The sequence below is a fragment of the Lolium rigidum genome, chromosome 5 (assembly GCF_022539505.1).
Source record: "Lolium rigidum isolate FL_2022 chromosome 5, APGP_CSIRO_Lrig_0.1, whole genome shotgun sequence".
Lineage (NCBI taxonomy): Eukaryota > Viridiplantae > Streptophyta > Magnoliopsida > Poales > Poaceae > Lolium > Lolium rigidum.
Window position 1 is genome coordinate 236,804,751 of NC_061512.1, and position 25,705 is coordinate 236,830,455.

The window sequence follows — 25,705 nt, forward strand, 5'->3', positions numbered from 1 at the left end:
GGCTGGTCAAGGAAGCACATCAACCAGGATTGATGACAAAGCAAAAGCTGCTACAGAGAAAAAAGATTTGTCAGGTACATCTCTTAATTCATCTAACTGTTTTGAAATTCTTGATGATGATGATATTATTGCTAGAGATTTAGAAATGGGTGTCAGTCATGATTCTTTCCCTCTTGAAAAAATAAATTATCTCAAAGATTTAGAGATTGCTAGGCATGCTATCAAGGAAATGCAGGAAAGAGATGAGGTTGTCTCAACCAATGAACCTAGTCAGATCTTGCTTTTTAGATTTACTGATGATGTGGATGATGATTTGGAGGAATATACACCAGTTGTCTCCAGGAGGACAAAGAAAAAAAAGGAAATCAGCAGAGAAAAAGTATGTGAGAGGGACACTGGCCAAATCAGGTGCTGCCTCTGAAGGAGCACATTCCAAATCTAGTGTTGCATCGGTGAAAGTCTCCAATGATCACCCTTTGTGTGGCATTGTGACTGGAACCAGAAGAAGAAAACAAAACTCCAAGTACTTATGATAGGAGCAATTTTAAACTGCAGGGGTGTTGGCAAGAAAGATATGAGTGTTTTCCTATCAGATCTTCTAAGAGAGCAAGAGATAGATTTTCTTGGCCTGCAGAAAACTATAAAGAAAGATTACTCTCCCAGCTTTTTCAGGAGATTTGATCCACAAAATTTCTTTGAATGGAGATGGATTCCTTCTGTTGGAAGAAGTGGGGGGATTTTGGATGCCTTTAGGTCATCTAGATTTGACATCTATGATACCAGTGTGGGTAGATTCCACATCAAAGTTACTTTGATGGATTTGAAAATATAGTTAAAATGGAACCAGGCTATAGTGTATGGAGCTGCTCAGCTGGAAGACAAGGAAGATTTCTTGGCTGAGTTGGGAAATGTCTGCAGTGATCAAATGCTTCCTCTTCTTATTGGAGGAGACTTTAATATAATCAGATTTTCCTCAAAAAAAATATGAGGAGGAATAGATGGACGGATATGTTCAATGCCATTATCAACAGTCATGGTTTGAGGGAACTTTATATGTCTAGTGGACAATATACTTGGACAAATAATCAGCAAGATCCCACCCTGGAGAAGTTGGATATATATTTTATGAATGATGCATGGGAAAATTTATTTCCCCTCACTACTGTACACAAACTTGTGAGAGAGATATCTGATGACAATCTTCTTATCCTAGATACAATGGAGCAAAGAGATAGGGTTGTTAGACACTTTAAATTTTAAAAAGCATGGTTGCAAGAAGAAGATTTCCTTGGCAGAGTCTCCAGAGCATGGCTAAAACCTCTAAGGGCTTTTGACTGTTTAGGCAAAATACAACTGAAACTGAAAAATGTCAAGAATGATTTAAAAGGTTGGGGTGTAAACTTTAGAGGAAGAGATATCAAGAGGAAAAAAGAGATTGGTAGGGAGCTAGATGATCTAGAGAGACTGGAAGAAGATCAACCACTGTCTGCAACACAGATAAGAAGAAGGGTCCAGATTCAGAAGGAATTACTGCTCATTATAGATAAAGAAGAAAGTTACTGTCACCAAAGGTCCAGAGAAAATGGCTTCTGCAGGGTGATAGCAATACTTCTTTCTTTCATAGAATCTCTAATGGCTGCAAAAGAAAAAGAACTATTTTCTCTCTGAAAGATGGAGGAAATGTTATCCAAGGGACACTAGATTTACTTAACCATGCTACTGCATTCTATAAAAATCTCTTTGGTCCTGCTACTGATTCTGGGATCAGATTAGACAGTGACATTTGGTCAATAGAGGAAAAGATAGATGATCTGGAGAGGGAAGTGATGGATAGGGAGTTCAGTGAAGAAGAAATAAAAAAAACAACATAGATCAGATGGAAAACAACAAAGCAGCTGGTCCTGATGGTATTCCTGCTGAATTCTACAAGGAATGTTGGGATATCATCAAAGCAGATATGGTAGCAGCTTTTAATGATTTTCACAGACATACAATTGATTTAAAATGATCAATTATGGAATTATTACCTTGGTACCAAAAGGGCCTGAGGCTGACAAGATTCAGAAATACAGACCAATCTGTCTCCTGCAAGTGTTGTTCAAGATTTTCACTAAAGCTCTAACAATCAGGGATGTTCCTTTCATGTTATGAATAAAATCATTCACCCATGACAGACTGCTTTTATTAAGGGCAGATACATTACTGATGGAGGTGGTTTGCTCCAAGAAGTCTTGAGAGAGGAAAAATTCAAAAAACAGTAGGGGTTTGTTCTAAAGATTGATTTTGAGAAAGCATATGATAAGGTAAACTAGAATTTCCTATTTGACTGCTGTAGACAGAAGGGATTCTGTGAAAATTGGATGATTTGGATCAAAAAAGATGTTGTTGATGGGACTCTTAGTGTCAAAGTTAATGATAAGGTAGGGGCATATTTTGGCAGTCACAAAGGTGTCATACAGGGGAGCCCCTTTGCCCCTTTTCTTTTCAACATGGCAGCCAACAGTCTTGCTAAGATGATCTTTGTTGCACAGCAAAATGATTTGTTGGTGGTCCTAGCAGATAATATTGTTCCAAAGGGATTGCAATGCTTCAGTATGCTGATGATACAATCATGTTGATCCAAGACAATTTGGAACAAGCCGGGAACCTTAAACTCCTGTTGTATATATTTGAAGCTATGTCTGGCTTAAAGATCAATTTCAAAAAATGTGAAGTGGTGATGATCTTGCAAGATGACAGCAAAATACAGTGCTACAGTGACCTCTTCAACTGTTAGGGAGGAACTTGGCCAATAAAATATTTAGGCACACCAATTTGTGCAAGGAGACCTATGGTTGCTAAAATGGGCTTCCTGGGTGAAAAAACAAAGAAAAAGATGTGTGGTTGGGTGGGGAATAATATGTCCATTGGTGGGAGAATGATCAAGATTGGTGCATGGTTGCCCAGTACGGGGGTATACCAGATGTCCATGAGACTCCTGCACAATACTACAATTGAAGAAATGGATAAACCTACCAGATCCTTCTTTTGGGTTGGTAGTGCTGATAACAAGAAATACCACTTTATTAAATGATGGATTTGTAAACCAAAGAAAAAAGGTGGTTTGGGCCTGAAAGATCTTACCAAATTTAATGTCAGCCTCATGTGTAAATGGTGGTGGAAAATTGAATCTGGTACAGGCCTTTGGCAGCATTTCATGAATACAAAATATCTGAAAGATACTGGTATTTTTTATTCAAGGAAGAAACCTGGTGACTCTCCCTTGTGGACAGATATGCAGAAGGTTAAAAATATTTATCTAATTGGTAGGAGGATGCATGTAGAGGATGGAAAGATGACAAGTTTCTTGTATGATGCCTGGTGTGGTCTTAACCCTTTAAAAGATACTTTCCCTGATATTTTTGATATCATCAATGAGCAAAATGTTACTGTAGCTAGTGTTGCTGCTCTTGGTTGGAACTTCTCCTTCAGAAGGTACTTATCACCTGATCTGACTGTTCAAGTGCATGGGATGTTGGATATAGTGAGGAAAATTGTGTTGTCACAAGAAAAAGGCATACCTTTTTGGAATGGACAAAGAATGGTATTTTTCTGTTAAATCCATGTACAACCATCTCTGCAGAAATGGGACTGACAGATCCTTCCGACACCCGTGGAAAAGCAATATACCTCTGAAAATAAAGATATGGATGTGGCTTATATGGCACAATGCAATTGCAACAAAGGACAATTTGCTGAAGAGAAACTGGGCTGGAAGTGCTTCTTGTCAGTTTTGTCACAGAGATGAAACCATATCACATCTTTTCTTTGATTGTGCAGCAGCAAAATTTGTTTGGAGCACAGTTTCCATGGCAATTGAGGCATCTGACAGAACTGGGAGTTTTACCCAATTTTTCTGGTGGTTTCCTCGTTTAGTTCCAGCCAGTAGAAACTTGCAGATTGTTGGGCTAGCTGCTATATGCTGGGCCATTTGGAAGTTGAGAAATAGAGCTTGTTTTGAGAACAAACTCATTAAATCTCCTAATGAACTAATCATTTTTGTTGTTGTTTTTATTAATTATTGGGCAGGTATGCATAATGCTTTTGATGCAGAAAACATCAGAGTTGGTGCTGCCAGTCTCCTTCGCCTTGCTGCTGGTGCCACTTCTACACCACCGCCGTCAGAAAGGCAATCCAGAGGGTTATAGATGCTACGATGACTGACCCTGCCGAGGACGACATGGAGACATATGGTGGAGATTGTGCATAGTTTGCTACACGCTGATGTTGATGTTGGGTCCTTCCCTTCTCTGGATGTTAGGTTTACCTGTTCTGGTGCCCCCTAGCGATGTTGGTTGGTTGTTGATATGGATGTTAGTCTTGTGTTATCGTTGATAAGTTGGTTAAAAAAATTGTTGCCTGTAATCGCTCTATAAACGGTACCAGTAGGCGGCGATCCCCCCCCCCCCCGCGCTCTTTACTTTCCGCTTTTGTACATCTGAACAAAACTGATGTATGTTTTCGTTATCTCCTCATAATGAAAATCGACCAGAGAGGGATCGCTTGAAAAAAACATATTTGAACATGATTATGATGATATAAGATTAGGAATACACTTCAGTGTTAAATGTGTTATGATTGACACTGCTGTGATTGTCAAATAGTTTTCTTATCTATCCCATGATTCATATCTACCTTTTGGTGCATGCATACGTGCTGTCATTCAGGCTAAAAAAACAGTTTTTGTAACAGTGCACGCCTTCTTTTGATCTTTTCCATCCTCCTCCTCCTCTGATCCTCTCTTTATATCTGACGCTCCCTTCACCTGGCCTCATACAACTGCAAGACAAGCCAAACCCCAGGTTACACTACACTGTTATCCCAAAACCCAAGTTACACTACACTGTTATCACAAAACCCAAGGTAGCAGCAAGCAACTGAGCAGAGCAGGAGCAAAGCTGAGCTGAAAGATCCATTATCCCAGCAATGGAGTTCTTGTCGCAGATGTGGTCGCTCCTCGGCCTCCTCACCATCCTGCAGAACGTCCTCCCCACGCAGCTCCTCACCCTACTCCACTCCTTCTGGCAATCGCTCCAGGACTCGCTCACGCCCTACTCTTACTTCGACGTGCCGGAGTTCCTCGGCTCCGCTGCCGTCGAGCCCAACGCGCTCTACCGCCACGTCCAGCTCTACCTTCACCGCTCCCTGCTCCTGTCCTCCCCTTCGCCTCCCCGCCTCACGCTCTCGCTGCCGCGCTCCGTCACCGGCCATGTCGGCGCGGCAGCCGCGCCGCCGTCAGTGTCGCTCTCCCCGAACCACTCGGTGCCCGACGCCTTCAATGGCCACCGCGCCGTGTGGACGCACCATGCCGACACGCTCCAGGACTCACTAGAGGAGCGCCGGTCCTTCTCGCTGCGACTCCCGAAGAGGCACGCCGCGGCGGTGCTCCCGGCGTACCTGGCGCACCTCGCGGCCGCGGCGGACAACCTGGAGCGCTCGTCCCGTGCGCGGAGGCTGCACACGAACGCCGCGTCCCCGCGCGGCTCGGCGTCGTGGTCGTCGGTGCCGTTCTGCCACCCGTCCACGTTCGAGACGCTCGCGCTGGACCCGGACCTCAAGGCGCGCCTCCTTGCCGACCTCACCTCGTTCGCGGACGGGAGGGAATTCTACCGCCGGACTGGACGGCCGTGGAAGCGCGGGTATCTCCTCCACGGCCCGCCCGGCTCCGGCAAGTCTTCACTCATCGCCGCAATGGCGAACCACCTCCGGTACGACGTGTTCGACCTCGAGCTCACCCGCGTCACCACCAACGCCGACCTCCGCGCGCTCCTCATCCAGACCACCAACCGCTCGCTCATCGTCATCGAGGACATCGACTGCTCACTCCACCTCACCGGCGACCGCGGCCTCCCCTCCATGCGACGGCACAAGAGACGCCGCGCCCCAGCGGCCGCTTCCGACGACTCGTCCGACTCGGACGACGCCCGTGACGACGTTCTTGGAACAGACAGCCACCGAGGGAAGGTGACGCTCTCCGGGCTTCTCAACTTCACCGACGGCCTATGGTCCTGCTGCGGCGAGGAGCGCGTCATCGTGTTCACGACGAACCACGTGGACGGCATCGACCCGGCGCTGCTGCGGCCGGGGAGGATGGACGTGCACGTGCGCCTGGGCCCGTGCGGCGCGCACGCCATGCGGGAGCTGGTGGACCGGTACGTGGGCGCCGTCGGCGACCAGGAAATGCTCGACGCGGCGGAGGGCTGCATCAGGGACGGCGCGGAGATGACGCCGGCCGAGGTGGGAGAAGTGCTACTGAGAAACAGAGACGAGCCGGAGACGGCGGTGATGGAGCTGGCATCCGAGCTGAAGGCGAGGGTGAACGCGGCCGACGAGCTCCAGTGGGAGGACTCGGCGGCGGAACTCTCCGACGAGTCGCCGACGAAGAAAGGGAGGAAAGGGTTCGCCGGGTGGGAGGGCAAGGTTAGAATCTTGGGAAGGCTTAGAAGCCTCACCAAGTCGGAGTCCGGCCGGCGAGGCGTGTAGCTTGACTTGCATTGCATTCTAGGAAACGTCTTGGTCAGATGATAGTTGAAAATCGAGTGCATCTTCATCACAAGTTTAATGTATGGGTTTGATGTTTCCTTGTAACTATAAACCATAGCCATGATCGTTTTAGTGTTGCTGCTTGAGTGACGGCATCGCGTCATGGCCGAATAATATTCGGACCCGGCGGGACTTTACGCCTTTCCGAGTAAGAACTGGACTACAATCCAAAGTATACTTGAACCTCTCAAATAAGTTCCTTCTCCGTATATATATTCTACTCACTAATGACTTACCTCTATCATCACCGCTCAAATTAGTTCCTTCAAATTCCTCCGCTGTATCAATCTATGGCCACCAGCACCACAGCAGCTGACGCCGGTTGCACCATGACCGACGACGAGCACGCGGCCGGGGCATGTACAGGACTGGACTCCAGCAGGGTTCGTCATTTCCAAAACTTCCCAATTCTATGGATTTTCGTCCAGCTATCACTCGCAATACTGTTGCTCTTCAGAAACCTGTGGTTTCGGTCGGCAGCACGGCTGAAGCTGCTGCTTCCCTCCGCCGGCCTTGCGGGTACACCGGCCCTCACGGCCTCCCGAATCGCCGATATCGTCGCCATGATCGACGAGCACACCATCGCCGGCACAATGACCGGCAAGCAAGTCGCCGCGTTCTGCGCCATGATCAACGCCCACTGCCATGATGACACCGAAACGCTTCGCGAGGGCGTCGGCAGCACCCGCGACTACAAGCTGATGCGCAGGCTCGGCAAAGGCAGCTGTGGCCGCGTCGTCATGGCGCAGCACCGTGGCACCGGCCAGACCGTCGCCATCAAGAGCATCCATGCCCGCCGCGGGAAGAGGCGCCCCGACATCGGCGAGCTCCTGGCGGAGGCATGCTTCCTAGCGGCATGCCGCGGGCACCCCTGCCTCGTCGGCCTCCATGGCATCGTGCGAGACCCAGGCGGCTCAAGGGAGTACTGCCTCGTCATGGACTACGTCGGGCCGAGCCTGAACGATGCTCTTGACCGGCGCGTGGAGGAGCACGGCCATGGATTCCCCGAGGACTACGTGCGCCGTGTCATGCGGCAGCTGCTGACAGGTGCCGCCACGATGCATCGGCGCGGCATCATTCACAGGGACATCAAGCCCACAAACATACTCGTCGACGACAAGGACAACAACATCGTCAAGCTCTGCGACTATGGCTCTGCGATGCCCATCGCCAAGGCGGAGCCCCCGTACGTGCAGGTAGGAACGGTCCCGTACATGGCGCCGGAGATGCTGCTGGAGAAGCCGGACTACGATGAGCGCGTCGACCTGTGGTCGCTCGGGTGTGTCATGGCAGAGCTGCTCTCTGGCCAGGTGTCGTTCCACTCTATGAAGACAGCTAACGCTCTCGAGAAGATATTCGACGTGCTCGGTGCCCCGGGCGAGAGAACATGGCAGGGCTTCAAATCCACGCTCCTAGCCGAAGAGGTGCAGCAATGGCGAGCACAGCAACAAGAAGTGCAGCGCCCAGACCAGTTGCGAGAGCTGTTCCCGGAGGAGATGCTGTCTTCGGAGGGATTCCATGTCCTGAAGGGCCTCCTTACTTGCAACCCCACCAAGAGGCTGACCGCAGCCAGGGCGCTCCAGTGTCCCTGGTTCAAAGTCGATGCTTCTGAAACTGATGATGCTTCAGGTTTCAGTTCCGGTGGCACGGGCCTTGGCCAGGCACACAGCATTGTCACTAGCTGGGTGATGATCCGCGCTTGGGCAAGGTTCTTCAGGCAGGTAGCCTTGTCATTAGTTCGGTTTCCCGTTGGTGCATCGGCATGGCTCACGAACAAGGCATTGTTCAAGCACATTGTCTTGTGAACTGGTAATCAGCGTGCAACTTATACTACATGTTCTGTACTCGTGGCCAGGTAGCAATCAATCTGCATAAAGAAGAAAACAATGGTTACATGAATTTGCCACACGAAGAAAAACACAAAACTGAAGCATCATCAGTTTCAGAAATGCATGACTTGATTATTAGCATAGCCAATGTACTATTCCCTAGTTCTACAGGATGGAATGATACAATGTCTAGGTAGTTGCTTCAACAGAAGAGTGTCAAAGCAACCAGACAGAAATGGTTCCACTATATTCTGTAATGATGGAACAACCAAGACAGTATCACCAATCAGTTGTTGCTCAAGGACCACCTGTGCTGCGAAATGCTGTGACTGTAACCAATACATCTGCACCGCCTTCCCCTAAACGTGCCAGAACTGATACTTACTCTGCTGCCTCTGCTGCTTCGGGTGAGGGTCAAACTGGTGATACTAGTCAGTCTGTTGGGACTGGGTTCCGTAGATCTCATACTCAGGTTCTAGAGACTGTTTCTGAACATGAATCAGAGGAAGAAAGTGAAGGCAACACTGAACTCCTAATTGATACTATTGCTAGAGAGGGGAGGCTAAAAAATGTTGAAGTACATGATGTTTTCTTGAGGGGGGCAGTACTGTGACTGGGCATGTGTCTCCTATGGTGGAGAAGGTTCTCCCTGATGTTGTGTCTCCTTTAGCTCCCATTACTCCAGTGGTTGAGAAAGAGGTGGTTTCTCCTGTCAATGACAAAATCAATATGCAAATGGTCGTTTCCTATGCTGCTGCTGTGACTGGTTCCGGTTGGTCGTCTGCCCCTGTGGTTACCGAAATAGAAAGTGGCATCAATATGGGTGATAATCAATCTGAATATTATGTACAATCGCCCCCTTCTGCTGACCGATCTGATTTGCCTCCTAATGAGAGTGTGGTGCACCCTGGAGATGATGTGAGGAATATTCTCCGCAACCCTGAAGGAAGGATGGGATCAATATTGGAGCAGGCTGCAGCTATATCAAAGAAAAGAAATCTGGAAGGTCTGTATGGGAGTGAAGATGGCGACAGGATCAAGGTGGGAGCTGATCAGATCTTGCAGCGAGCATCTTCTCTACACTCTGAAGTGCCATTGGCGCCAACAACTCCCACTGTCAGGCCTGGAGTGCCGATGATCACAAATGGTGGACCCTGAGAGATGTTTGCAGCTCCAAAAATTGCTTCTCTAAGTTGTACCGTTTGGTGGTGGCTGAGACTTGTGCTCTTGGATAGTCTGGTGACTGTTTCCTTTTGTTTCCTGTAGTGTAGGGTAGGTTTTTTGCACCGTAGCTTGGTTGTCGACGTCAAGATCAAGCAGCAGGTTTTCCTACCGCCTTTTGTTTCCTGTTAGCTGGGTACCATGTTCTTCCCTTCCCTTCCGTTTTTTGTTTCCTTTTGATGAATTGTCTGTAAAACGAATCCTTTATTTCCGTTATGAATGTAGTGGAAAGGGGAGGAGATCCCGGTTGGAAAAAAAAGTATCACCAATCAGTTCACATGCAATCGGAAAAACCTATGTGTGCTTCTATGCTCCAACATAGGAATTCTGACAGCTTTCTTAGTGATGACACTATTTGTGGTTATAGGATCCAACAACATAGGAATTCTGGCAGCCTTAGTTGGTGTAAATATATCACCCTTCTTATTAGGAAGATGCAGATATGTCACATGATGCATTGCGGACCGAGTAACTATGGATCTGTAGTTTGCTCTATTAATACCAACTAATAGCGACACGTATGAATTCTTAGCTGTTCCTACAAATGATATTCTTGATTTCCCATCCACCCTCTCAATCTGCTACTGAACTGCAGTTCCATTGCAAATCAATAGTATGAACCCATTGAGTAAAGTATTATAAAGTTTATGTGATATTTGAGTAAAGTGATTAGTATCAATAGAAAGTAGAAATTGACAAAATCTTCTCTTAACCCTTAAAGGTATAACTATGAGAATGAACGGATGCCCACCTTTTATGGTTAAATCTCTCATTTTGTTAGCACAGGGTTGATCAACACAAGAACACACCATGCCAGTTCCCAGTTCCATGTCATACATCACCGATTTGTCAAAGGGTTTCAGCTTCAACCTGTTGTTACATGCAGTTTCACATCTTCAATTTGTGTCACCTGCTTTACCAGTTTAAATTTTGTCCTTCACTGTAATATACTATTGTTAACAATCATCACTACAGGATAAATAACAGAGAGACATCTACAGGTCAAAACACCAAAGTAGATGTTTTCTCGGAAAAAACTTCAGGGTAGATTAACAGGGAACCACCTACATATGAACTTGTAACAACTGAGTATGCAAAGCTGCAGAATACTTTGCTTCCACAACCAGATGCAACATTCAGAGAACAAAAGACAGCACTGTCATAAAAGGATTTGCTTACAATCAAAGGCAGCAGTTGCATCGTACAATCCTTGTCGCCACTGGTTCTGATCCTAGTTATCTGCAGTATGAAACACTCAGAAATAAATTTCGAAAAAAGAATACAGATAAATAGACAGTAAGCCAATCTGGTAAGCTGATAGTATCCCCATTGGCCCATTCTTAACCACATTTGAGCTGAAACTAACTAGCCTGTATTTAAATTTGAATGAGAACACACTGCAGTACAAAACAAAACATTATGAACCGGAAAACAGAAAACTGTCAAAACCTAGTGCAAGAACAAACAGAAACACATAACTTGATTATTAAGATAGCAAATGTACTATTCCCTAATTCTACAGGAGTGAATTGTACCATGTCTAAACAATTGCTTCAACAGAAGAGTGTCAAAGCAACCAGACGGAAATGATTCCACAAATTTGCAATGATGGAACAACCAAGAAAGTGTCACCAACCAGTTTACATCCAATCTGAAAAATGTTATGTGTGGTTCGATACTCCAACATAGGAATTCTGACAGCTTTCTTAGTGATAACAGTATTTGTGGTTGCATGATCCAACATAGGAATTCTGACTGCCTTACTTTGTGTAAAAATATAACCCTTCTTGCTGGGAAGAAACCAGATCTGTCACATGACTACCAAATTGCTGCGGACCCGTAATTTGCTCTATTAATACCGATCCTAATAATACCAACTAATAACGACAGATGTGAATTCTTAGCTGTTTCTACAAGTGATGTTGTTGATTTCCCATCCATCCTCTCAATTTGCTATTGAAGAACTCTAACTCCATTGCAAACCAATTTTGGTAATATTATCAAGAGTTTTTGTGATATTTGATCAAAGTGATCCATACATCTGAAACAACAAATTATAGGGATATGTTGTTGGTATCAATAGAATGTAGAAAATGACAAAATATTCTCTAAATAGCTATGAGAATGAATGGCCATATGATGAATTCACAAACCAACCTTATATGGTTTGATTCCTCCTTTTTGTTAGCACAGGTCGATCAACACAAGAACACCATACCAGTTCCCAGTTCCATGACATACATCACTAATTTCTCAAAGGGTTCCAACTTCAATCAGTTGTTCAATACAGTTTCACATCTTCAATTACCAATTTGATTTTATTTTTCTTTCGGTGTAATATAACATTGTAAACATTCATAGAACAAATGACAACATTGTCATCAAAGGATTAGCTTACTATCGAGGGCAGCAGCCGCATCATAACCAGATTGTCTCCATCGGTTCTGATCTAGGCATCTGCAGTATGGAAACACTCAGAAACAAATTGTCAAAAAAGAAGACCCATAAATAGACAAGCCAATCTGGTAAGCTGATAGTATCCCCATTCTTAGACACATTTGAGCTGAAACTAACTAGCTTGTATTCAAATCTGAATGAGAACACACTACAGTACAAAAAAGCAAAACATTTGTGCCTCATGATCAGCTAGGCAGAAAGCTAACATGAAAGCAGAATGATGCACACTGCCTGTTTCAGCAAAAAAAATAAAGAACAGGATTCAGGTATCAATTCATCCATGGCTCCAATTATTTACCCAGTCAGATACATGCAAGTTCGAACAAATATCAGTGTTCTGAGAACAGAGCAACAAAAGCAAAATCAAAGCTTCTGTCTGTATCGGCTCCCCCAATTCTCAACTCTCAGGAAATGCCACCAGACTCGGGAGGGGAAGCTGAAGAATCCGAAGGCTTGGACATCATGACCTGGTGCCTGTACATCCGCCACCAGTTCTCCTTGGCCTCGTCGACGGTCCGGAAGGTCCAGATGTGCGGCTTGGCCTTCTCCCGCGCGACGAGGATCTCCTCCACCTCCGCCTTGCGCTTGGTCTTGAGCGAGAGGCAGTCGACGAGATCCCCCCACTTGCCGAAGCAGTTGTCGAAGTCGCCGTAGCGGTAGTAGTACTGCATCTGGTGGAACGGCGAGTAGCAGAACCACAGCGCGTCGAAGCACTTTATGCAGTCCAGACGCGGCGGCGGCGGGCCTACGCCGGCCCCGGCGCTGGTCGTCGGGGGCTTCTCTACGGGCTCCGCACCTGTAACTCCGCCACCGGCGCCGGTCGTCTCGGGCTTCTCTACGGGCTCTTTACTAATCACCCCGTCGCCGGCGGTGGCGTTGACCGTCTCGAGCTTCTCTACGGGCTCCATACTCGTAACCCCGCCGCCGCCGTCGCCGGCGCTGGTCGTCTCGGGCTTCTCCCCGGGATCCATACCTGTGAACGCCTACAAGAACGGGGTTTGCATGTGAGATCTGTACTCGTTGATAGGATCATCACGAGAAAACAACAACGAAAACCGAATCGTAACAAACGGAACTAGCTCTTCACACCTCTGTCGCCGCCGTTGGCTCGTTTGCCGCGGCGGCTTGCGGCGGAAGAGGATGAACTGCAGGACTGGACAAAGCCTAATTTCCATGCGAGATGAGATCTCGCAGAAGAAGAAATGGATTACGGAGGCCTTTGCAAGGGCCCAACCATTTACAAGTGTTTCACGAAAGCCCACGAGCTTCTTTTTCAGGTTCATACACGGCTGCTCCGTTGTAAAACAACAAAATACTGCATCGTATTTGACAAGCTTTTCAACATAAAAAACGTATTTGACAAATGATGCACTATATTGGTTAAATTTGACATGAATAATGTACTTTTTATTGGATAAATTTTGACATGTCATGACACAACGTTGTGTTACCTTTTCAGATTTGTCAAAAAGGAACAATCAAAAATGGAGCCGCTCAAAAAATCCATTCAAAATGTGTGCCACTCCAATTTTGAAAAATAAAAGAGTGTCATTCTGCCAATTCTTCTTCTTCACGGCAATGAAAGTATTTTCAGTTGCATCAAACTTCAACTGTCGGCATAATTCCAAAAGGAAAGAACTTTCAACCGAAAAAAACCCTCAAATTTGCAACTAAACTTTTCGTTATCGCTGGAAGAGCACAATCAATCATACAAGGGATACTGATCACATCAACAACACCGGGATTTGTTAACGAGGTTTAACGAACTTGCAGGTTCTCTAGAACATGCTTAGCGGACGCGCATCCACGTGTTTTAATCAACACTAGACCATGTATGCGCGCTTTGCTGCGCCCGTGTAATCTAAGAAATATAATTAATGGTTGTGAAAATTAAGACAATCAAAGACGTGAATTGAAACTTGAATAGTTTAAAAGTTGAAGCCTCAATATAGGAGATGGAGTACTTATTATTTTACTTGTGAACCAAGTAACAATTATTTACTCTGAAATCATCATTACACCATTCACAGGGAAAAACTAAAACTGGATGGTTTTGCAGCCAAACAAAACGTTGATGATGCCCAGCAACTCGGACAAGATAAGTTACAACATTAGCTTCACGTGCTAGCCATATGGACGTTGGCAATTACCAAAACCTCTGAATCAGCACCTCTTCTCTTTTATTATGTCTAAAAGAGACTGGAAAATAAATACAACACTGTACTAAAAGTTGTGCTTGTTGCATCGACTGGGGTTAGTGTTCCAATCATCAAATCACTAAAGCATGAATAGAAATCATCCCAGATATAAGATCTTCCACCGATGGAATCTAGAGGAAATGTGAAAAGTTATTACCCCAAGCCGCCGGAGATTGTTATAGAATCCTGTCAACGAAGTTAAAAAAGTTGTAAGCCTTGCAATGAGGTTCAGACACAAGAATGACCAATAGAAGCAATGCAATCAATTCAGCTTTTTCGAATTTTGCAATCAATTCAGTGATAACAAAAGAATATAGATCCATATTCGGAGGAGTAGTGATAACAAAAGATCCTACGAGAGATTTAATTAGATACAAAATAACACAACAAAGATGGTTGCGAGTAACAAAATCTGCTCGAATCTTGTCAAGACGTACGGCCCGATCAACAGGATGGAACAGACCTGCCAAACTGTATTCAGAAGCCGTACCACCAATCGCCGCCGGGCGCACCCTGCGCTGCCGCCGCTGTGGCACTTGCGGCCTTATTCCCCACCTCCACGACAACCGCCGGATCTCGTACCAGACGGATCGATAAAACCTATTAATCTGATGGGACCCGATGAACAGATTGCTGCACTCAAATTGAGCACTTCTTATGCAGGTGCGTTGCCCAGAAGCTTACCGGAAGCAGCTGCCCGAGTATTATGGTTGCCAATGAGCACGAAGAGAAGCGGCCCCATGGACATGTAAATGCTCGCCGTCGCCATCCCTAAACGATGCTAGAATTTGTGTGCCGCCGCCGGACGGGTAGCTGTCAGTGGAGGACCTGACTGCCAGATATGTCTCCTGAAACAAACAACAGCAAGTCAGTTCGCCGAATAAAAAGAGCATCGATTACACAACAAGGATGAAGAAGGGCAACTGGGAAATGTGAAACTACCCTAGTTGAAAAGCATGTGAAACAATGAAGGTTGAAGACTCAACTTATATGAGGAACCGGGAGAGGAGGTAGACATGCATGAAAGCTCGTCCACTATAGGTCCACCGCCACCGTAGAGAAAGGAAACGGAAAGCGGCGCATCTACTACGGCACTAATCGCGCTCTAATGGCAGCGTGCGACCGCTCCGCCTTCTCGATTCTTTTTTACTCGCAAGGAAATGTTGACGGGGAACCGGGCTGAAGGAACCACATAGCTAGGCCCATCCAAAATCTGCTCTGTGATTCTCGTCGTGTCAGCCCAGTTAACGTCAACGTGCGCAAGTCCGTTTCCGGAGTAGCGGCCCTGTCATGTTGGCAGGCCGTGACACAAGCTGGACACGGTTAAAATGAAGCAGCAACGTTCTTCTTCTGCTGTGAACCGGGTCTGGCAGGCCGCTAAGCAAACAAATACGAATGGGCTGCCTAAGCCACAGAGGCACAGACCACGAAACAGGGCCCGGTGAATCACAAGCCAGCTTGGTTGATTTTGGGAGTAGCAGCCCGGTCACGTGGGCTCGAGCGGAGCTGCGGGACTGAAGACCAGGTGAAAGTGTAACTGAAACAGCGATTGGTGGGGTGACTGGCAGATCTGAGCCATCCAACGACACGATCCAATGGCTAAGAGCGTGAAATCACTGTGGTGGCTCCTAGGTAGTTCTATTTTACTGTTTCTCAATAGTACATTCGACTAGGGGCGTAGCCAGGTCCCAGGCAACAAGGGCCTTGGCCTTGGGCGTGCTAGTGCAATTCATTGTTAACTGTAGCAATATTTATACTGTTTAACTTTGTTGAGGACTGTAGCAGTGCAGTTGGCCCGGGGCGTGACTCCTGGCTGGCTACGCTACTGCATTCGACGACAACCATGCCGAAGCCAATGGATGCATCTTGCTCACCATGGCATGTTAGACCCGCCATCCTAGCGTCGGATCGGTTAAAGAAGAATAAGGTGAAGCACGAAAAATAGGAGGCGTGAAGAACATACTTGTAGAATGGGCACGTTGGTGGAAGACTCCGGCGCCGGCGCGCCATGAGCATATCGGGCTTTACCGGGCAAGGTCAACCTACAAATCTTGGCGTTACACACAACTAGGAGAGGGATGAGGATGGGATCTATGGCTCGTACTGGATACAGTTGAGTGCTGCGAGATCTTGATTTCGCTGAGAGGGGAATTAATGTTGCGAGATCTAGGTTAGATAGTGGAGAGGGGAGTGTAGTTGCATGGTTAGATAGCAAGTGTTCCCTATATTATATAGGAGTGTTGCGACATCTATGGTTATCTTCATGGGCCCTTGACTTTGTGAGGCACAACTTCGGTCTCAGATGCGGTTAACCAGTCGTACCTAATTAAAACAAGAAAAAAATTGCAAGAAAACCCATTCACATATATTATACACATAAATACAAAATTATATATCAGTGCCCCCATTAATTTGCATTGAGGTTGCTACACATGTGCGACATCATTACAACGCCAGTCATTACAACGCCACAACAACTTCACCATTTGTTCACCGATTCTATACGCAGTGTCATCGTCTTAGTCCCCACACTTACTCTTCAATAGAAGTTTCTCCGGATCAATTGCGAGTTAGATTCCAATCGTGTCCAAGTCAACATGAGCCTGCAGGGTCACACATCTGAGAGCGGGAGCAAGTCGGATAAAATTGTAGGATAACGTAGCATAGAAAACAAAAAAAATTCCTACCGCGAACACGCAATCCAAGCCAAGATGCAGTCTAGAAGACGGTAGCAACGAGGGGATTATCGAGTCTCACCCTTGAAGAGATTCCAAAGCCTACAAGATGAGGCTCTTGTTGCTGCGGTAGACGATCACTTGCCGCTTGCAAAAGCGCGTAGAAGATCTTGATCACGGCGCCACGAACGGGCAGCACCTCCGTACTCGGTCACACGTTCGGTTGTTGATGAAGACGACGTCCACCTCCCCGTTCCGGCGGGCAGCGGAAGTAGTAGCTCCTCTTGAATCCGACAGCACGACGGCGTGGTGTCGGTGGCGGTGGAGAAATCCGGCGGAGCTTCGCTAAGCGTGCGGGATATGGTGGAGGAGCGGGGCGGCTAGGGTTTGGGGAGAGGGGGTGGCCGGCCACTATAGGGGGCGGCCAGGTTGTGGTCTTGGTGTGTCCGGCCCCCTCCCCTTGGCCCCTCATTATATAGGTGGAAGCCCCAAGTGTTGGACTACAAGTCTCCGAATAAGACCCGAACCCAAAACCTTCCATATGGTGGGAAACCTTCCCAAGCTAGGACTCCTACTAGAGGTGGGAGTTCCACCTTCCATATGGGGGGGTTGGCCGGCCCCCTAAGGGGGAGTCCACTTGGGACTCCACCCCACTAGGGTTGGCCGGCCATGGAGGTGGAGTCCCATGTGGACTCCACCTTCCTTGGTGGTTTCTTCCGGACTTTTCTAGAACCTTCTAGAACCTTCCATAGAACCTTCCGAATCATTTTAATTCACATAAAATGACATCCTATATATGAATCTTATTCTCCGGACCATTCCGGAACTCCTCGTGATGTCCGGGATCTCATCCGGGACTCCGAACAAATATTCGAACTCCATTCCATATTCAAGTTCTACCATTTCAACATCCAACTTTAAGTGTGTCACCCTACGGTTCGCGAGCTTGATAGCGTGTAACTCACACGTTCGTTGGGAACCCCAAGAGGAAGGTATGATGCGCACAGCAGCAAGTTTTCCCTCAGAAAGAAACCAAGGTTTATCGAACCAGGAGGAGCCAAGAAGCACGTTGAAGGTTGATGGCGGCGGGATGTAGTGCGGCGCAACACCAGGGATTCCGGCGCCAACGTGGAACCTGCACAACACAAACCAAGTACTTTTCCCCAACGAAACAGTGAGGTTGTCAATCTCACCGGCTTGCTGTAACAAAGGATTAACCGTATTGTGTGGAAGATAATTGTTTGCAAGAAAACAGTAAAACAAGTATTGCAGTAGATTGTATTTCAGTATAAAAGAATGGACAGGGGTCCACAGTTCACTAGAGGTGTCTCTCCCATAAGATAAATAGCATGTTGGGTGAACAAATTACAGTCGGGCAATTGACAAATAAAGAGAGCATAACAATGCACATACATGGCATGATAAATATAGTGAGATTTAATTGGGCATTACGACAAAGTACATAGACCGCCATCCAACTGCATCTATGCCTAAAAAGTCCACCTTCAGGTTATCATCCGAACCCCTTCCGGTATTAAGTTGCGAGCAACGAGACAATTGCATTAAGTATGGTGCGTAATGTAATCAACAACTACATCCTTAGACATAGAATCAATGTTTTATCCCTAGTGGCAACAGCACAACACAACCTTAGAACTTTCACATCACTTGTCCCAGGTATCAATGTAGGCATGAACCCACTATCGAGCATAAATACTCCCTCTTGGAGTTAAGAGTAAAAACTTGGCCAGAGCCTCTACTAATAACGGAGAGCATGCAAGATCATAAACAACACATAGGTAATAGATTGATAATCACCATAACATAGTATTCTCTATCCATCGGATCCCGACAAACACAACATATAGAATTACAGATAGATGATCTTGATCATGTTAGGCAGCTCACAAGATCCAACAATGAAGCACATAAGGAGAAGACAACCATCTAGCTACTGCTATGGACCTATAGTCCAGGGGTGAACTACTCACTCATCACTCCGGAGGCGACCATGGCGGTGTAGAGTCCTCCGGGAGATGAATCCCCTCTCCGGCAGGGTGCCGGAGGCGATCTCCTGAATCCCCCGAGATGGGATTGGCGGCGGCTGCGTCTCTGGAAGGTTTTCCGTATCGTCGCTCTCGGTACTGGGGGTTTCGCGACGGAGGCTATTTGTAGGCGAAAGGGTAGGTCAAGAGGCGGCGCGAGGGGCCCACACCATAGGCCGGCGCGGCCAGGGCCTGGGCCGCGCCGCCCTGTGGCGTCGCCACCTCGTGGCCCCACTTCGACTCTCCTTCGGTCTTCTGGAAGCTCCGTGGAAAAATAGGAACCTGGGTCTTGATTTCGTCCGATTCCGAGAATATTTCCTTACTAGGATTTCGAAACCAAAAACAGCGAGAAAACAGACAATCGGCTCTTCGGCATCTTGTTAATAGGTTAGTTCCAGAAAATGCATAAATACGACATATAATGTGCATATAACATGTAGATATCATCAATAATGAAGCATGGAACATAAGAAATTATCGATACGTTGGAGACGTATCAGCATCCCCAAGCTTAGTTACGCTCGTCCCGAGCGAGGTAAAACGATAACAAAGATAACTTCTGAAGTGACATGCCATCATAACCTTGATCATAATATTTGTAAAGCATATGTAATGAATGCAGCGATCAAAACAATGGTAATGACATGAGTAAACAAATGAATCATAAAGCAAAGACTTTTCATGAATAGTACTTCAAGACAAGCATCAATAAGTCTTGCATAAGAGTTAACTCGTAAAGCAATAAATCAAAGTAAAGGTATTGAAGCAACACAAAGGAAGATTAAGTTTCAGCGGTTGCTTTCAACTTACAACATGTATATCTCATGGATATTGTCAACATAGAGTAATATAACAAGTGCAATATGCAAGTATGTAGGAATCAATGCACAGTTCACACAAGTGTTTGCTTCTTGAGGTGGAGAGAGATAGGTGAACTGACTCAACATAAAAGTAAAAGAATGGTCCTTCAAAGAGGAAAGCATCGATTGCTATATTTGTGCTAGAGTTTTGGTTTTAAAAACATCAAGAGAGTATAAAAGTAAAGTTTTGAGAGGTGTTTGTTGTTGTCAACGAATGGTAATGGGTACTCTAACTACCTTATCAACCAGACTTTCAAGAGCGGCTCCCATGAAGGACGTTATTTCTACCACCGTGGTAGATCATCCCTCTTCTCTTTTGTTTACACATGTATTTTAGTGTATTTATTTTTGGGTGGCACTCCTTCCAACCTTGCTTTCACAAACCATGGCTAACCGAATCCTTCGGGTGCACGCCTAACAATCTCATACCATGAAGGAGTGCCTTTTATTTTAGTTTTATTATGTTGACACTCCTCCCCACCTTTGCTTTCTCAAGCCATAGCTAACTCGAATCCTTCGGGTGCCGTCCAACCTTTCACATACCATGGAGGAGTGTCTATTTGCAAAATTAAGTTGCTTACCGATGAATCGAGCAAAACATGTGAAGAGAATTATTAATGAAGTTAATTAATTGGAGTGGGAACCCCTTTGCCAGCTCTTTATGCAAAGTTATTGGATAAGCGGATGAAGCCACTAGTCCATTGTGAAAGTCTGTCCGAAGTAAATGACAAGATCGAAAGATAAAACACCACATACTTCCTCATGAGCTATAAAACATTGACACAAATTAAGAGATGATAAATTTTGAATTATTTAAAGGTAGCACTCAAGCAATTTACTTTGGAATGGCGGAGAAATACCATGTAGTAGGTAGGTATGATGGACACAATTGGCATAGTGGTTGGCTCAAGGATTTTGGATGCATGAGAAGTATTCCCTCTCGATACAAGGTTTAGGCTAGCAAGGTTTATTTGAAACAAACACAAGGATGAACCGGTGCAGCAAAACTCACATAAAAGACATATTGCAAACATCATAAGACTCTACACCGTCTTCCTTGTTGTTCAAAACTCAATACTAGAAATTATCTAGACCTTAGAGAGACCAAATATGCAAACCAAATTTAGCAAGCTCTATGTATTTCTTCATTAATGGGTACAAAGTATATGATGCAAGAGCTTAAACATGAGCACAACAATTGCCAAGTATCACATTACCCAAGACATTTTAGAATTACTACATGTAGCATTTTCCAATTCCAACCATATAACAATTTAACGAAGAAGAAACTTCGCCTTGAACATTATGAGTAAAGCCTAAGGACATATTTGTCCATATGCAACGACGGAGCGTGTCTCTCTCCCACACAAAGAATGCTAGGATCCAACTTTATTCAAACAAAAACAAAACTAAAGCAAACCGACGCTCCAAGCAAAGTGCATAAGATGTGACGGAATAAAAATGTAGTTTCAGGGGAGGAACCTGATGATGTTGTCGATGAAGAAGGGGATGCCTTGGGCATCCCCAAGCTTAGACGCTTGAGTCTTCTTAGAATATGCAGGGGTGAACCACGGGGGCATCCCCAAGCTTAGAGCTTTGTAACAACCCAAAAATTTCAAAACAAACAAAATGAATTTCCCTAGTTCCAAATTTTGGAACCAACAAAAACTTTTATTAAAATAAGATTGATACATATAGACCTTGTTTTAAATCCTGTGTTTTGCCATGATGAGTGTTATTATGCTTATGTGCTAAACCCTAAAACCCTAAAGTGATCAAGGAAGGTCACCAACCCAATAAAATAAAGAAGAAAGAAATCAAATAAGAAAAACCCTAAACCCTAATCTTCTCCAGAAATCATTTTAGAGATATTTTGAGAAACACAAAATAAAATAAAAGACATATGTGGGCATATAGTCCTAATAGGTAAATCTTGAACCCTACCTTTATTATTTATGCTAAATAGTGGTGAACCATTGTGAACCCCACTAAACCCTAAACTTCACCCCTCTTTTCACCACCCTAGCTAAATTAAAATAAAAGGGAATTAAATAAGAAAGAGGCATATGTGCTTATGGCTATATTTATAAAACTTTACCCTAAGCCTTTCTACTTTGCTTAGAGGTTTGGAAAACCTTCATATACCTTACCTAGTACTTATCAAACCAAATCCAAGTGGTTTCCAAAGAAAATAAAAAGAAACTAAAAATGCCATAGAGGCATATGAGAATAAAATAGCAATTTGGGAAATAAAGAATATTGACCCTAGTATTTGTTGTGAATGGTTAGATCAACTCCATATGACATATCAACCCTCAACAACACCATTTGGGACAAGCAAAGTCAAATTAAAAATCAAATGCCACCTATGCATAGAGGCATATGTGACACATAGCCAATTTTCCAAAAACTTGACCTAAGCACCTCTACCTTGCCAAAATGGTTGAAAACCTTACTAAACCCAAACTAATCCTAAATCAACCATGAACCATGACCTTTGGTCATAGGTAAAGAAAATAATATAAAAAGATGGAATGCACATATGTGCACATGGCCAAAAATACAAATTTGAGCCAAAGACCATCAAACTTGTTTCCATTGCTTGGATTGTTTTCTTATATCATATTAAACCTCAACCACATCAAGGGGATCAAGAAAAACCAAATCAAAAAGAAAATAAGAAGATTTTTCAATACTCATATGTGGATATGGCCATTTTTACAAATCTTGAACCTAGACCATTATGGCTTGCCCCATTGGTTGTGTTTGGTTACTAAACACATATAAACACCTTTGGAATCAAACAAACTCAAATCAAATCAAATTTTGAATGAAATATGAGCTCACATGCACTAATGGTCATTTGGCCACATTATAAAATGTTCCCCACTTTAACCCCTGGTTTTTATTTTTATTCAAACTAAACTTGGTCAACTATGACCATGTAATCCAAGACCATATGAAGATGAACAGCTTTCATGTTGACCACCATACCTCATGTTGACTAGGTTGACCAGAATAGAGGTGACAAGTAGTGATGTTGAAACAAAGAGAAGATGATCCACTTTTTGAAACTTTGCAAATCAACACCAAAATGAGCACCACCACCACCAATATACTTCAAATATTATATGATTGAGATCCACCAAAAAGTTTGCCAAAATTCAACAAAAACTTTCTTGCGGCCATTTATACAAACACCTTGTGTGCACCAACTAGGTTTGTGCCCATACTGATTTTTGGTTGGACCAAGTCCAACCCTGGCCCCTCCCTGCTGCCCTGAAGTCTCCTCTCACCCCTCAGCATCAACCCATGCCTCTGCCTTCACTGTTACTTGGTCACCATGACCATGATCATGCCATGCCGTGGCATGATGCCACTCCACCATGCCACCCCTCTCACCACTCACCTCAGCAGTGCACCACGATGCCCTCGAGTTCCCCCTCCCTTCCCTGAACACGCCAGACAAGATTCCAGACCGAGAGGAACACGACAGAACCCTGGACAGCACGTGGTCACCGCCCTCGGCCTCGCCAGCGCGTGCACCAGCATGGCCACGGGCGCGCCAGAGCGTCGTCGCCCCTCGTCACTGCTGACCTCCACTTGACCCCTCCCTTCGCACACGCACACAACAGTGTCACAGCAACCTCCCAGACACGCTCGCCTGCGCCGGAGAGTACGGCCGCCGTCGTCACCGACAAAGACTTCCGCCACGGTACTGAGCGTTCACGTCACCCGCCTGCTCGAGTCAGCGCACCATTTTCTGTGCCATCACGCGCGCCATGCTCGCCATGACGTCGCCAACACTGCTGCATCGTCGCCCAGCTCTCTCCGCCCCTGTAGCCACGACGCCATGGTCGACCTCATCCATGCGCCTCGGCACCGCCACACAACTATAAAAGGAGGCCACCCTTGCCTCAATTCTTCAAGCCACTCTCATTCTCTCATCTCAGAACCACTGCTCGAGCTCTCCCTCTTCCCAATTTACACCGTAGCTAGCCAATTTCTCGCCGGAGTGCTGCGGAGCCGCCGCGGACGGAGACGAAGCTAGAAGCCGCCCCAGGAACCGCCACTTGTACCGGGAGGATCGCCGTCGTCGACAACGTCGCCTGGACCCTCTCCTTCGACCGCCGGCGGCCTGGAGCGCCCTCCGACCCCCTACCTCGCCGGCGCAGCACGCTCCTCTCCCCCGACGGTGACGACGAACCACAGCCGTGCGATCAGCTTCTGATCGAACGGACGACGCTGCCAGGTACCGATTCGGGTGTTATGAGCCACCGACCGCTGGGCCCCACCTGCCGGGCAGCCCACGCGTGCTTCGGACGCGTGGTGGGCTGGCCTTTGCACCATTTAAACAGATTGGGCCCATTTCTTTTCCCGCCTAGGCCCATGCGTTTGAAATTGAATTTTTCGAATTAATCAAATTGCTTACTGCATACTTTCTCCAATTTAAATAGAATCAAATCTACTTGGCCAAATTTAACAAATTTTATATATTTGGAAACCTTGTGAAAATATCTACAAAACTACACTGGTCCCAACCCTAGAGTATTTATAGAATAAATCTGACAAAATAAACAAGGCAGGGACTTTTCTCGCCTTAGATTAATTCTTAAAAATCAACCAAAAATGCTTTTGAGTTGATTCCAACTCCTATAATTCACATTTCACTTACACTAATTGTTTCTGCAACAATATACCATGCTTACCTTGAATGATCATGGCCTAGTTGAATTAAAGGACTTTATGGCTATTTCTAGTCAAAGATATTGTCCAAAACTATTAATAAATATTATGGGAATATTTCTCTCATTTAAATCTGGTCATGAACAATTCACAATAAGCTAGAGACTCTGGTCATTTAGGTCCCATATGAATTGTTGATAATATTAGATCCTTATCATGTTAAAAATTAAATGGTATGAGGTGCTACACCTCATTTAATCATTAGTATGTGGTATTAAACTATATAAGGTGTAGCCTCTCAATTAAATACTTACCCAAGGGATTCAATGAGAATTAATGACACATGTAGTAATAATCCATAGGTTCTTATTTAAATATATTCAATCATTTTCATAGTAGTATTTAAATTATTCAAGGCTACTTATTAAATCTTATGAGATGTAGTGGTCTCATTTAAATCTTGTCTCAACTAAGTTAATATGGGGTATAGACTATGGTCAATTTTAAACTCATATTAAATCAGTTGATGATATTAAATCATTAATCATGAGTAAGAAAAAGGCATGAGGTGGTGTACCTCATTTAAATCACTTCCCAATTAATACCTATGAAGAGGTTGACTTGGGTCAACCTAGGTCATATGACATTAATGAAGGAAATTAAATCTTAATAATATTCAATGAGAGGAAATTATTTTCCTCAAGAAATAAATAAGAACTCTAATTAATATTTAGAATGAGAGGAAATTATTTTTCTTAAAGATAACATGAAATCCACTCACCTAATAAACATGTTGATTGATAGCTTAGTAAGAGTGATTTATGTGTGTGCTTAGTCTAGTACTTAGGCTTTGTGTGGTAATTGTGTGTATTGTACTCGTATCTAGACGCTAGTACCGAGGAGTACCCCGAGGAGGAGGAGGACTACTTTGAAGAGGAAGAGAACTTTGATCACTACTCCAACCAAGGCAAGCTATTATCAATGCAAGCTAGACTGATGCAAGTTATATTGTGGCCAGCTAATATTATTGCAAAGTGCAAAGCTCTACTAGAGCAAGGCACACTCACCCATTTACTTTATGCTTCAGGATCCCATCCCAAGTTTTATTCTTGCAAGCTTTTACTTTGATTATTATAACTTGCTTTTATAGTT

General features: G+C 45.1%; 3 protein-coding genes across 3 annotated transcripts; 2 read left to right on the forward strand and 1 right to left on the reverse strand.

Annotated features, from left to right (window-relative positions):
• Nucleotides 1–4,841: 4,841 nt before the first annotated feature.
• On the forward strand, nt 4,842–6,522 carry LOC124651173 (AAA-ATPase At4g25835-like). Its single transcript, XM_047190305.1, has one exon. It carries the CDS (start codon nt 4,966–4,968, stop codon nt 6,520–6,522), a length of 1,557 nt encoding a protein of 518 aa, XP_047046261.1. The 5' UTR covers nt 4,842–4,965.
• Nucleotides 6,523–6,911: 389 nt separating this feature from the next.
• On the forward strand, nt 6,912–8,462 carry LOC124657280 (putative cyclin-dependent kinase F-2). Its single transcript, XM_047195857.1, has one exon. The coding sequence runs from the start codon at nt 6,912–6,914 to the stop codon at nt 8,385–8,387; it is 1,476 nt and encodes a 491-aa protein (XP_047051813.1). The 3' UTR covers nt 8,388–8,462.
• Nucleotides 8,463–12,338: 3,876 nt separating this feature from the next.
• On the reverse strand, nt 12,339–13,256 carry LOC124655359. Its single transcript, XM_047194267.1, has 2 exons — nt 13,179–13,256; nt 12,339–13,072 (listed from the first exon to the last, which is right to left on the reverse strand). The coding sequence occupies exon 2, from the start codon at nt 13,058–13,060 to the stop codon at nt 12,494–12,496; it is 567 nt and encodes a 188-aa protein (XP_047050223.1). The 5' UTR covers nt 13,061–13,072; nt 13,179–13,256; the 3' UTR covers nt 12,339–12,493.
• Between the last annotated feature and the right edge of the window lie 12,449 nt (nt 13,257–25,705).

Bases quoted from the DNA above. Each gene is read 5' to 3' on its own strand.
- LOC124651173 (XM_047190305.1), top strand. From the start codon at position 4,966: ATGGAGTTCTTGTCGCAGATGTGGTCGCTCCTCGGCCTCCTCACCATC.
- LOC124655359 (XM_047194267.1), bottom strand. From the start codon at position 13,060: ATGGATCCCGGGGAGAAGCCCGAGACGACCAGCGCCGGCGACGGCGGC.
- LOC124657280 (XM_047195857.1), top strand. From the start codon at position 6,912: ATGACCGACGACGAGCACGCGGCCGGGGCATGTACAGGACTGGACTCC.